The sequence below is a fragment of the Molothrus aeneus genome, chromosome 5, assembly GCF_037042795.1.
Source record: "Molothrus aeneus isolate 106 chromosome 5, BPBGC_Maene_1.0, whole genome shotgun sequence".
Lineage (NCBI taxonomy): Eukaryota > Metazoa > Chordata > Aves > Passeriformes > Icteridae > Molothrus > Molothrus aeneus.
This window is the reverse complement of record NC_089650.1, coordinates 21758019-21772677: the sequence shown is the minus strand read 5'-3', so window position 1 is coordinate 21772677 and position 14659 is coordinate 21758019. Positions and strand designations below refer to the sequence as shown.

At 37.0% G+C, this 14659-nt stretch overlaps 1 protein-coding gene across 1 annotated transcript in view; it reads left to right on the top strand.

Annotated features, from left to right (window-relative positions):
• The window catches only part of UBN2 (ubinuclein 2), a 43659-nt gene that overhangs the window by 3055 nt on the left and 25945 nt on the right, over positions 1 to 14659 (top strand). Inside the window, exons 2-3 of the mRNA XM_066549917.1 lie at positions 1464 to 1556; positions 7229 to 7330. Coding sequence (XP_066406014.1) covers positions 1464 to 1556; positions 7229 to 7330 — 195 coding nt within the window. The remainder of the gene's footprint in view (positions 1 to 1463; positions 1557 to 7228; positions 7331 to 14659) is intronic.

Here is a 14659-nt window from a genome sequence, read left to right as displayed (position 1 = left end):
GTCAAAGTGGATGAGTCAGAAGCTCAAGCTGGCTTCTGTTGAACAGGCTCCAAAGGTGCTGAAGTAGTAATGTCTTAGTTCAAGAGCCATCCATCCCTTAGAAACAGTCAAAACTAAAATTTGCTTGAATTTCAGTTTTCAGTACTGCTTAACTAAATAAATTGCTAGTCAGCTTTGAGTGTTTGATGGAGAGAGGCAAGTTAACACTTAAGTACTAAGTTTCATTGAACTTTAGGCTCAACCTTGTCTCCTTTCACAGTTAGAAAAAAGCCACATATGCCTAGCAGAAGATGAGGAATACCTTTTCCCAGCTAAAAGTAGAGGAAATGATGTTTCATGAATTGAGCAGTATTTTATATTTAATTATGCCTGCAGGAAATAAGTAAGTGGCTTTAATTTGTTTTAGGAGTAACTATAGCCTCTATTAATTTTTTCTCCAAATACTCAGTCTGGAAAATGTACTGTAATTATGTGGTGTTTGCAGTTTTGCTTAGCTTACCTTCCTCATTACATTGGTCTTGATGCTAATGAGCTGGTTTGGTCACCATTTAGTCAATATTCTGGCTTCTTAAACTATGGAGGAAAGATCTTGCTTTTCTTAACTTGTTTTTTTTATTCTTCATAAATCCTCATTAATTCATTGGTGAGTAGTCCATGTGCAGTAAAATCAGTTGCCATCCATAAAGTTCTGCAAAATGGAATTCCATTCCACCATATTTTAGCATCCTAGTACCTTCCTCCTTCTGGCAATTACTATAGTTCTGTGAACTCCAGTTTGAAGGAGGGCAGCCCTGTTTTTCTGCCATCACTTATTAAAAAAAACCAAAAGCACTGTGTATACTCTGTTCATTGACTTTGTCTCAGTGAAAACCTCTTTTCTAAAAAACACCAAAAAGTAAGGGGCTACTCCCTCCTTGTATGTATAGCTGGAATATTAAATCGTTTGTGGCTAACATAGTTACTATTACTGAAATTAACTCTTGCACTGTAATTTTTTTCTTTAGATAAAAGACTTACATTAATTATGGTTATAATTTACTGAGCTTTTTAGTCTTCTGGCTGCTTCCTTCCTGGTTAACACATCATGTACATCCTGTCTGTTATAGCTAGAAGAATCACAACAGCTGTTAGAGGGGCCAGTGAGTGGAAGAAGGAGGTAAAAAGGAATTGTGATTAGAGAGAATTTTTTCTAAAAAAATAATAATTCTCTTATGCTTAGACTTAGAGTTGAGGTTGTTGTGGAATGCTTGGGAAAATACAAATCTGAGTATCTTAATTCTTCTGCTTTTGTTGTCATCAGAAGAAAAGTAGCTAGATGGTAATTCAAAGATCTAAGTGATTTTTAGAGATTAAGTATAAATTCTGACTACTTAATCATCAGAGCATTGTTTTCTGGCATTTAATAGGTTTTGAGATGCACTCTGTTTCTTATGGAATGAATGTGTAACTTTTGCATTTTTCAGAAGAAATCAGTTCATTTAGAGGATCCATATAATGATGAGCAACGTGAGCGACATGAAGTAGAAATGCTTGCCAAGAAGTTTGAGGCAAAATACGTGAGTTACTGCACTTTGTTAAAAAATACAAATATTTAATAGTGATAACAGATAATGTTGGTGGGTTTTTTTTCCTGAATAAGGTTGCTAATGTAGTGTCAAATGATTTCTGTACGTTTCAGCCATGACTGTCTCGCAGTATTTCATTTAAGTACCTTGAAGCTGCCACAAGCTTATCAGACAAGTCTGCTAAATAGATTTGTCTATAGATGTTATAGCTTGTGAAGCTATTCTTGGAAAAGAATAATCTTGGTAATCTTGGTAATAGATGCAGGTCAATATTCATGCTCTACACTGTGCTGGAGGAAAAAATTTTTATCTAATGCTGTTGTGTATTATTGAACAGGTCTTCTCTTTGGGCTAAATACTGATGAATCTTGATGTCCTGACTTAGTTTGGAATGTTTCCATAGGAAGTTATTTGTTAAATAGTAAATCATTGCTCGATAAATGTCTGGTAGCTGCCAACTGCCTGAAGATACTCTACTGGCTCTGCAAAGTGTAGTGTGAGTGACTTGAACAACACTAGCTAGCAACATAAAGAGCCTTTCACTAGTAAATGAAGGTAGAAATCAGAAAATGTTGACAAAAACCACGCCCAAACAGGTCTTTAAGAATTCATATGGGTAGGGTTGGGTGATTAAGTCTGAGCTGGCAATCAGAGCTCATCATCGTGCTGAGGCATGTTGATATTCTGGATTACGAATGGAACACCTCAGTAATAAAGAAGGGAAACAAGAGCAGTCATTTGTATCTTTTGCTATTAATATACATATTAAAATCTTTTTTGTCTGACTTACTTGGATTTTTTTTTCTGGCAAAGGCAGATTTTTCTAAGTGCTCAGTCTATATAGTCTGTCGAAGTAATTACTACTTCAAGGCATGCTAGCTGTGATACATAACAAAATCAGCTCTTAAACTGAAAAGAATTATTCTCATCTTTTGGAGAGATTGGGAGAACCCAATATGAATTGAGAAGGCTGTTCCAAAATGCTGTTTTAATTTGAATTATAAATAATTTTTTGAATGTGAGAGAAAAATGTTTCAGTCACACTTTTTTAGAAAACTCATTTCTGTTATTAAAGTGGTAAGGATTTTATAATGTCTGAAACAAGTTGCTTAACTACAGTTGATGAAAGTCAATGGAAGTATGTAAAGCAATGTATGTAGGAGGGAGTGGTAGTGGAAGTAATCTAATTTTACATATATGTTTATGCATCCATCAAAGCTGAACCTGTACATATATGGACAAAACATTTTATTAGACTTAAGAAAACCATGGTTCAGTGTTCAGTAGTCACAGAAAGGGACGAATAGGTGCTTTTAACCCTTAGAAAGCCGTAGGTAACAAAAAATTACAATTTTCAACAGTTTAAATTTGTGGTACACTTGCATCTTCATTACTACTTGTACTTGTGATTCCTTGCCTTTCATTCTCTGACTTGCCTTTTGTCCCTTCCAACCCCTTGAAAGGGAATGTACTCTATATAAAGAAGCACTTGCTAGGTTAGAGCCACTAAGCATGAAGGGTGATGAGGGATTAACATTCCTTGTGTTAGAAACTCCCTGTCCTTTCTCTTCCAATGTAAGAGCCATCAGTCTCTTCTTGCCATCCATGCTCAGAGGAATTGTATCTCTGAACGCTGACCCAGTACGATTGCTCATGTTCTGACAGCATCCGGCCATCTTCTGCCTCTTGTGGTGAGACATTCACTGCATAGCTTCAGTTGGAGCAGGGATCCCATGTAGTAGATTCCCATTCTCCTCAAGTGAATGACCAGCTGCAGGATACTCTTCTGAGCTGGAGTTACGCTGTAACACTCCTTAACAGTGCTTTACTGTAAATGAAATCAGTGGTTGTATAAGAAAAAAAATAAAGGGTTTTTTTTCAGGTTTGCAGAAGTGCTGTATCCTCCTCTAATTAGGTATTACTTATCTAAGATATCTGTTTAAAATGGAGCCAAACATTGGTTTTAATCATAACATGTGACAGTACTTCTGGAAAATTTGATGCATGAAAAGCAGTCTGCCTTGAAGACTTTTTACTTCTTTTTAGATAAATTGCTGTACTCATAACCAAATCAGTACAAAAGCCTATGAAAAGTGTCTTTTTGTAAAACAAAATGCATGAAGTACCATTTTTTACCTGATTATTCAGAACTCTCCTGTAATTGTGCACATACTAAACATCAGCTTGAAAAATCTGCTCTGAAGGGTTCCCATTTTCATTGTTTTGATTGCTGTTACTCTCTAGATAAAATCAAACACTGTTGTGAACACATACTGAACCTTGGACAGTATTGTACATATGTAAGAGCTTTTCTTGGATCAAAATGAAGATCCATCTAATGGATGGTAGCCTAGTCTCTGACACTAGTGGAATCTCATACTTGAAAGTATAATAGAGCAAGTGTTCATTGATATTACTACACTGTGCCTGTCTGGCAGCCTGTGTTGTATCTTAATTTCTCTCAAAGCCAAAGGTCACATGTTTAATCTTTTTAAAGCTTTCTGCCAGAAATCTACCAGGTTGTGACCGTATTTCTGTGTTCCACAGCACTGGAGTATCATGGTGACTGTCCTATAAAAACATGCTGTGTTTAAACCTGATGAGATCTTGTAGTGCTCCGTAGTTTCTATATTGTAAGAAACAGAGAAACACTTCCAGTTCTTCTGCACAATGCATGTGATTTTGATGTTATCATCTAAATCCAGCCCTTTAGTTCTCCAGCTGTAGTGTCTTAACATCGTTATTATATGGAAGTGGTGTTTTTTATCTTTAAACATCCTTGTTGGCTTACTGTTCTCTTTTTTGTTCTAATTGGTTTTTTTAAATGAAAGGATATTAATGGTATGATGCCCTGATATTTCAGTGTTATAATGATGACTTCTGGTTTGGTTCTCTGTTCCATTTTTTTTTTCTAAGTCCCAACTCATTTTTTTGATCATTCTTGATTAAGCAAATGTCTGAACTGTGCCTTGCAACTCCAGTGGTTCCTGAGCAGCATAACAAATTTGCAGCATGCTGTTTGTTTTGTTTAGGTTTTTTGCTTAGGTTGTACTTACATTATGTGGCTTACCTTGCTCTATTGATGCTGAATTTAACTGCCTATTTATCATACTAAATTCAGAGCAACTGTAAGGTCTTTAGTGATTCTTCAGTTGTTTTCTTTTTCCTTTACTTTCCTCAGTAAATTGTCATCTTAGACCCCGTCCTTCCCAACTCTTCACCTGCTCTGTTGCTTCTAAAGGAATGAATGCATATTCCATAATAATTTTGCTGATCACTTTTGCCAAAATGAGATACCTATTCTTACCTTTTCTTTCCAGCTGTAGATCAGACATCAGTTTAAGTGGACTTTCCTTATCTAGTGAGAGTTTCTTGTTTTTAAAGATGTTTGAAACACTTCTAAAGCATTCGAAATGCTTTCTTCTACCAGCATTTCTTCCTGCTCTGTATATTCTTGTGCCTGCTGGTTCTTTTGTTTATAGCTTTTATTAGTGTATCCACCTTAAAGACCAGGTTTACTGGTTTATAAATTCTTCTCTTCAAGATTCTTCAGGTATTGGCATTTTATTTACCACCTACCTTCTAGTCCTGTTGGGCAAAGTTTATTTAAATGCAAGGTTTAATGACACAGTTAATATCTTAAAGTCATCTTTGGCTTTTCTGAATACTTGGATGAGTAGTATTTGCAGCTTCGGGAGCCAGGCACCTTAATTTGCTCTAGTATTGTGACTACTTATGTTCTAAGACAAAAAGGTTGGAGGAAAGCTGCAGTCATAAAAGTTCCCTGAAGTGCTGCATGGTGGACACTGACACAGATAATCCCTTCATTCTTCTGCTGCACTCTTGCGTCCTTAACATCTTGATCATATGAAATCTCAACACAGATCCTTAAACAGAACTGGGTAGAGCCAAGCCTGAAGGAAAATCTCTTAATTATGCACACAGTGGTTCAGATATTTTCATATGTCTGAATTCAGGTTGTATTTTAAGACTGCTTTTGTTCATTCAGCTATTTTAAGACTTTTTTGTTGCTACTTTGTTCTATATCTGGTTTTCTGACAGTCAGAATGTATTGGAAATTTAAATTTTTTTTATTGCCCTTTATTATACTGAAATCATAGAATCATAGGATAACCATTGCTGCAAAAAGATTTTAGACTTGCAAACAAGGATGTTGATGGTTACTAGCAAGATCTATGTAGTACAGAGATGGATTGCATTACACATTAGTGAGTTCAGTACAGGTGAGGTATGGTTTATGAAGCATTCTTAGCCTGCTGGCACCTGAGTCAGAATCATGAATTATATAAGCTTTTGCACTGGAGTTTAATCAGAATTCTTAAGTGCTGCCTTTTTCTGACTTACTTTTTCTTCTCTCATCTATCTAATGTAAACTTTCTTTTTTTAAAAAAAAAAGTACTGCATATTTTGGAACTGTGCAGTCATTAAGATGTTTTTCCAGATGAGCGATTGTAGGAGATGATAGGAATACTTAGCTTGGAATGTAATTTGGAAATGTGAATTAAAAGCTGAACTTACTTTTGAGGTTTTTCTCCTAGGACTATTGCATTTGTTTATTTAAGTATATGTGAGAGATACACTGTTTGCTTGCAAGAGCACATGCTTTACTTTGTGACAAACTTGCATGTTCTCAAAATCTTGTTAAAATGGAGGTGTTGAGATGCTTACACCACTCATAAACGTGCAGGGGTGAAACCACATTTGGGCAGTGGCTGCATTCTCATAGTAACCAATGGACTGTGATATTTGGATGTCACACCTAGAAAGACTGACTTGCTCTAAGAGTGCTCAGAGCTGTAGGGTGCAGGCAGAGAAGTTTCAGGAGCAAGTCTTGAATTCATGGGAGTTACCATTTAAATGAAGGGAGTGCTTTTTTGTGAATTTGATCTTTTAAGACTTTTATTGATTATTTTGACAATATATGTGAGCAAGATAACTAGGCCTTATATCCTAAGAAGATTTTTGTGTAACCTTAAGTTTTTAAGTTTAGATTTCCTGAATATTTGAGCTAGCTGTGAGTCTTTATTTGACTTAACAATGAAATTTCCACATGAAAAGAATACTTGCAGATTAAAATTAATTTTACTAGCTCCTGGAGCTAAGTTAATCCATCCATAGTTTGTGATGCAGCTTCTGGTTTTAATACTCAAGTAACATTTTATGTTTTTTAAAACTCAACTTTTTATGTGTAATAGAGAATTAATCCATCTTGTGTAGGGAAACACTTTAATGAACTCTAGGCTATCATTATTTTCCCTTGTAGTGACACTGTAATATGACACTGAAAAACTTAACACTTTCTAAATTATCCCAACCCTTCTATCATTAGCAGTCCAGTCACTATATACAATATACATAGGACAGGAAAACCTCTCTAAATAAGAAATGTGAGGAAGATTTTGGTCTTGCAGAAAAAGGTAGCTAGTGGCTGCCTTTCAGGGGTGATTCTGGTGAGGCACATTTGCCAGAATGCATCTGTGTGGAAGTTTTTATCAGCCATCTAGTCCATCTTCAAGGAAGCATTCAAGAAAGCAAAACTGCTAATTCCTTGAATGACTATTCCTCCAATGCCTTATGCTTTGTAGGCTTTAGAACGCTGCTTTCACATTTCCTAAGGGTTGTAACACTTGCTTTGTCTTCAGGGTGGCAAGCCCCACAAGCATCGGAAAGATCGCCTGCAGGATCTGATCGACATCGGTTACGGCTACGACGAGACAGACCCTTTCATTGATAACTCTGAAGCGGTAAGTAACCTTCACCATAGCAGCAGGAAACCATGAGGCAGTGCTTTATCTTTTCAATACAGAGCAAAGGTAAGGGAAAATACTTTGTACCTGTTGTGAATGCAAAGGCCATACTACTTTGGGAGACTGAATTACTGTATTTGTAGTCTTACTCAAGATATTATGCACCAAAAAATTAAGATCAAATAATTTTCTAGCTTTAGAAATCAAATTTTTTTTATGTGCTTCATTTACTGTTGACTGAAATGACACTTGCTCTGTCTAGTTTCTTGTACTAGCTCTCTAGTTACTGAGGAAAGTAAAGGATTATTAGTGGGTTACTGGCATTAGATTTCCTGCTTTAGATCATGAAGCTATTCTCCTCTTAAAATCCAGTAAAAAGAGGATGGTTATTCTAAACATTGAATATGTCTGAAAAATTTGAGACAAAACAGGTTAAACAGCAGGATATTACTGCTTACTTTGTCTGAATATTTTTTTAGACATGAAAACACATCTTCAAGTAAAAGAAAAAGGTATTAGTTTGGTGCAGGCAGTATCAGGGATATCAGAAGGTTTAGAAGAGGGCATTTGAAGATAATCTTGGAGGTGATATATGAAATTACAAAAATGAGAAAAAAGCCTGGGGAAAAAAGTGGATTATCTAAAAGCTCAGAAACCTCCTATAATTCTTCCTTATTAAATGTCAGAAAGAAGTATGTGTACAGTTTAGTCAAGTAGAAAAAACCAAAAGTAAGAGCTGTCACTTGCCAGCCTTCAGTTTCCTCCAGTGCTGAGTGACACTGGACAAAACAGCAGTGATCTGCTGTGAGAAGGAGTGGGCTAGAATTGAGTGGGAGAGGAAAGATTATGAAAAGGAGTTGAGAGAAAAGAGTAAGAAAAGCACATAAGTGCATTGCTTAGCATACATTATGTCAAGCCTTCATTTAAATTCAAAAACTTTACAGAAAAGAACTGTAAACTGAGCTGTGAAGTTTCTAGCACATAGATGTTGCAATGAGTGATCCTATGACCTGTGTGAGGTGCACAGAAAGTGTCTGCAGAGCTGATAACTTTTTCAGCAGAAATTGAGCAGTAAACCACAGTGCATAGCAGGCTGAGCTTATCTGTGTGCATTGGTAGTTTTTGAAGCAGGTCTGAAGCTGTGTGGAGAGAGCTTGCTGTAAAGTGCTTATTGTAACTTGTTAGTCATTTTTCATTGTCTAGAAACTTGAACCTGCCAATATTAAGCTGTTTTATCATTATCCCACAACTTCTGGTTGTACTGCTGGAACAGTATTGGGGTCTAAGCCTTCATATGTCTTTTCCAAAGGTCAGATTCAGCTCTCCAGCTTGGAAGGAACAGATGTGCTTCATTTCTGCTGAGAAACCACTTGAGCCTATAGGTTAATCTGGTTTCTCACTGTTGCTTAAGTTCATCATCTTCGCTTTTAAAATTTAATGGTACCCAGCCCAAGTTCTCGCTAGGTTTTCCTGGATTTACTGTGACCTATCACAGATCTGATGGGAGATTTGGAACACTGGCGGTACTCACAGCACAGGTCTCTGTCAAAGTATGAGTCTGGTGTATTAATACTTAGCATACTGTGCCTCCTTCCAGCACTGGTGGTGATACCAGCAGCAGATTTGGTAGATTTGCAGGAGCATTTACTTCTGTCTCTTGCCAGAGTCCTTGCAAAATGTACAAAAGGCAGTTGTTGGAGAACCAGATGGTTGCATCGTGTGCTAGCTGTGGAAGCTATTGGGGAGAAATGGTGTATTCTCTAAAGATTGCTCTCCTCAATAAATCATTATGCCTCATGTCTGCCTTACGAATACAGACTAGTGAGAAACCATCTTTGTTTTGCTTTTGTCCCCATTTTTATATAGAAAATAAGAAAAAATATAGTGGGCCAGCTGCAGTCCATGTTGTTGTTGCAGAGCTTAAGGGTTCTGCAATGTAGGAGTTGAAGTTCAACAAAACCTCTAATTCCATCATTCTGCCTTGGATACAAGAGAAGTGTTCAGAAAGAAAATCTACATGTCTGCATGCTCATCTTTTGTATGGCCAGCTATGAAATTGCTGTGTACCCTGAGATGTCTTAGAGCCAGGCCCTGGACTACTTCTTAGAAGTCAAACTTTCTTACACATAAAAAGCTATAATATCCTGGGGACAAACACTTGAAAAGTGAATATGAGTGCCTCTTTAATTGCTCCAGGATTAGCTTGTCTCTATCCCAGAAAAAAAATTTGAAAGCTTCCTCAGAATTTTAGTCCTTTTTTTTATCATAGTTGTGAAAGAAATACTGAGCTCTTTGGCACCGAAACAGATTTATTCCATAGCTTTAGAGATACTTTCCTTTTAAAAACAGATTTTGAGGTAAATGCATTTGCAGGCAAGCAGGAAATCTATGCAAGCAGCTATTCTTGAGTTGAGCATTTTGACTGTAGTCAGTGGATTGTGATAATTCCAGTAAAAAAAGAAAATCACAAGTGACTTACTATTGTTTCTAACCCCTCTATAGGGGTTAGCCTGATGGCAAGTCCTAATCTTTGCTTATCTTAATAGACCTATACAAAATGTTCATAACCTGTGAAGAAAGCTGCCCCTCCTCAGTGTTTCCACTGCTTTGATGTTGAAAATAGGTTTTGCTGTAGTGTAAGCTGCCCAGAACTACATTCTTTAAGAAGTGGAATTCCTGTAGAATTTTTCACCCACTCTATTTTTCCTGCACACACATGCATGTCCAGCCAGATCAGGTTGATTACTTGCTCTTGTGATGACCTCTGATTATTTGGTTGGTTGAATGTTTTCCTGGCAATGTAAGCTTTATATAGGTAGAGACTGCAAGGGAACACAGTGCTTTCTGAGCTTTCTGTTATGCTATACAGAAGAGGGAATTTAAAGTAATGCATAGTGTTAATGAAAGTGTATGCTGTTTTCTCTTACTTGAAGGTAACGAGGCTTGGATATTCAAACCAAAGACTTCCCTCATTTCAAGTAGATGCATGTAGAAAAAGAACTGTTGACCTACAAATCTATAAGCAGTGTCTTTTGAAGCAGTGATACTAGATAGCTATACTGGCAGGAATTGAAGCTAAATGTGAATGCCAAGAGCAGTGGGAAGCAGGCAGTTCAGTTCTTCAGACACCCAGGCCCCTGTGTAAATATTTGACCTAGTCTATTATATTCATAGTTCCATAGTAGCCTTCTAAACACTGCTGTAAAAAGTCCGGTGCTGGTCGCTGGAGAAAACCAGTGTATCAATGGTTTCTCATACATAGATTTTCATTCTCCAAAACAGGTACTTCAGCTAAAAGGAAGATCTTACTTTTTCCTTAGCTACATCTTGCCTCAAGAACTCAGATCATCTTTAAAGAAAACCCTTCAAAGGTTTTGTGTTGTTTTTAGTAATTCTGGACACACTGTTAAAAGCATTGCTCGGTTTCTATCTGGGTTCCCTAGAATACTTTCCATAATTTAAGGGCTTGGTCTCTGCAAAAATTCTGTGTCATGAAACACAGTTTTCACGTGTTTCTACGATAAATTTGTCCTCATCTTGTATTCTCCAAACTTAAATAGATTTAATATCCTCTTCTCTCCTACCCTGGCTTGCCCCTAAAACCTGAAGCTAATGGGTTATCAGTAAGTTATCTTGGACAAAACTCTTGAATATCTTAGAAACTTTTTCCCAGCAAGAACAGTATCTCTTCAGGGAATAGCATCTCCGTGTTTTAATGGAAATTTTTACCATTTTTCTGAGGTTCTGGGCCAGATGTAGTTCCAGGCCAACTTGGTACTGTTCTCTCATTCTTCCTACTCTAAGGAGCTTGTTTTATGCTAACAATGGAAAGGAGTGTTGTTGTTTTAAAAAGATGACTGTCTCTTAAAAAATTCTAACAAAACAACCAAGATATCAACCTGCAAATGTTAGAGGCATTTACAGAAAAACACTCCATAGGTTCCATTATTAAAAATTCTTTCATGGTGTATTGAGAGAAGTTGAACACTGTGGCATTTTTCATCTGGAAAAGGCTGCCTTTGTAGACCTCAGTCACAGACCTCATCCACACTGAATACAGGAGGGTGCATTAAAGCTTCTATTTTTAAGAGGTTCACTTGCCAAGTGTTTTATTGGCTCTGGATTGGTGTGTTTGTATTAGTACTGTCTTCCTTGTTCATTGTCACTTTGCCCAGGCTTGGAAGTTGTGTGTTTGGGGAATGGTGCTCCCTTAGCCGAGTGTGCGGTGTCACCTTTAATAACGCGCCGTGCACGCTTCCCGCCTGTCTTCAGGGGACACCTGCCAGCTAGCCCCTGACATATCCTGTGCCTTCAATTTGGAGATTCTTTGCTTTTTATCCTCCTCACCCCAAAATACATCTAGGTATAAAGGGGAGTATCAAACCAGTAGATACAGATGCAAGAACTAAGCAGGTACAAGAACCAAAATGGCTAGAGGAACAAAGGTAGTTGAATTTGCAGAACACATCTGGTGTTTGTTAAAGCAGTAATAATGTTTTTGTGCTCCTTCTGCAAAAAGGCATACCCTTCTTTAGGAAGGAATGAACTGAATAAACCGAATGAACTGAAAATTCAGCACCTGCATAGGTTCTTGAAAACACCTGAGACTTGTATCTGGCCTGTGTAGTATCACTCTTTAAATTTGTAGGAGAAGGAAATTATAATGGTTGTAGCAGCATCCTGTATTTTGCTAGACTTAATTTTTTGAAGAGCACAAAATCAGTTTTCAAAGTAATCTGAGCTACTAGAGGAGTAGAACAGCCTAGGATCAGCTATTTAAGTAGATGAATGTGTTTAAGCAGTACAGTGAACCTAAGTGTTTCCCAAAAAATACACAAACAATATGATTACTAATGTAATACAAAGGGAGGTTTATAACATGCCAGAATAACAGATCTTTGATAAGAGCATTTGTCTTAAGTGTCATATATGGAGAATCTGCTCTTCATGTTAAATGAGGGGAAAAGGAAAGTGTAACTTCTTTTCTGCAGAGCCTTCTCGTAGTTCTGTAACATTAAACCTGGAGAGATTAAGGAATATGTTACATAATTATTTAACACTGAACTAGATTTTCATTGTGGGTCAGGTCAGAGCTCAAGCTCTGAAAGAATTGAGTTGCACAGATCAAAGTGGTCACATGGCTGGTCATACATTTTGTTACTTTGGCTGAAATGTTTTCAAGGTGAGAAGAATGTAATCTCTGTGAAGTGAAGGTCACTTAAGCTAATAGCATAGCTCTGATGGCTGGTGGAAAGGTATAAAAGGTGTTGGTTGAGATGGGAACAAAACAGGAGAGTAGATGTGTATTGGTACTTCTCTCAAGGTGCTCAGGTAGGCTGATGGATTATGATATCTTGACTACTAAACTAGGATACTCCTATGAGACTACCCTGGGCTAGATATTATATCTTTTATTATCTCTTACACTTTTTTTCTTTTGTGCTCTGCCAGCTGTCCTTTTCCCCAGGGTTAAAAGGAAAACAAACCAACCTGCCAACTTACCTGTGCATTTTGGAAGAGAAACCTTCTTTATCACAGGAAAGCTCTTTGTGCTTGCTTTTTGATGTCTCCTTGGATTAGCAAAGCAATGCATTGCTTCCCCTTAACCTTGTTCAAGATTTCCTTGTAGGTTCTATTATACTGTAGTTTTTGGAAAGATAGTTACGTAGTTTTTTGAAAACTCAGCCTTAAAGGATGCTAAAGCCAAAGAGTCCATTTCAGTTCTTTGCATCTTGAAGAAGCATAGAGATCAATCAACTCTGTATTTTTGAAGTATCTGAAGTGTGTAGTGAAGTGTGTAGATGTTTAGTCCATTTCACTGGAGGAGCTGTATTTGACATCATTTCAGTAGCTTGGCCTCTATTCAGTGGGCTTCTGATGATCAGTATCAATGAAACAGTTCCTTCCACCCCAAGCTGGTTAGACCTACCTCAAAAATAAACTTAGCAAGGTCCAGAAATTATCCCTGCTTATCTTTTAGCTAAGTATTATCTGTTGTACAACAAATAGCAAGCTACATTTGTTAAACCATTTGGACATGTTTGCACCAAATCTCATTTCTAAGACTTAGTACAGAGGTGTTTAAAAACTTTTTTACGTGTGTACTTTTGGAAGTTATTGTCCGGAAGGGAGGTGAATGAGAAGAAGAATCACAGTAGAATATCTGAGGATTGTGGTCAAAATACCTGGACTCAAGAGTAGACAATATAAGATACTGCTGTGGGTCTAGATTTCAGAACTAAATTGGTATAATCCATAAAAATTCACTGTTCTTGGTATAGTGATGAAATTAAAACCAGTTAACTTATTTTATAAAAAACTAAATTATTTTTCATACCAAAACATTTAACTAGATTAATAGCACTAAAAGCATAGGAATGTAGCTCAAGGACCATAGTATAAATAACTTACATATGAACCTGCTTTTTAGATGGTCAGACAGTTATCAGTCTTTTTTTGTCATCTGCAGGATGATTCCATAATCAGTTGTAGGACAAACCTGTGTTCACAGGAGTCAGTCAAGTCCTGTCTCTGTAGGTCTGAGATATTTTGATTCTCGCCCTTGAAATGTGTAAGGAAGAGCAAAGAGCAGAACACTGTAAAGGGCTTTAAACTTATTTTTGTTCATAAGATAAATGGTGTGATTTCATACACAGAAAAACTAGTTTAAAGCAAAGGTCTTGAAAACAGTAAGATTTAGAATTTTCAAGAGCCATGTTCCCTTTAACTGAGAGTTCTGGAAGCACTTGAAAATGAAGCTTAATCTCTGTTACTAATACTTTATGCAAACATACTCATTTGCTGTTTAGGTAGGGCACTAGAAAATAGTAAGCTTAGCTCAAAGGGGGGTGTACACTAGCTACACTTGGTCTGCAGGCCCCTATGTCTAAAATACAACATTGAGTTAAAAGTTATACCTGTTCAGTAGGTTCAGGGTAAAAACAGATTTTGATTAAAGAAAAATAGTCTTACTCAAGGGTTAAGAGGAACTGAATATCAGAAAGGTCTTTGAAGGTCTGATTAAATTCATAGTCCTAAACAGAAGCTGTTGAAACTTCAGCTGCTTAGTTATACATCCACATCTTGCTGATCTTACTTGCCTGTTGACTATTACGGAATACATTCACTCTGTATATTAAATGAATTCTGCCTTTCTTGTTGCCTTGTTCCAGTGGATCTGTGCCACACAGCATGTTGATCATCCAGATAATTTGCTGTGATTCATGTGATTCATGATTCCTCATTTGTGAACTCTCTTTAATCCTTACTTGTGTGTTACCTAGGCCTTCCTGTACTGCTCTGCATCTCAGTTTTTACTGTGTTGGC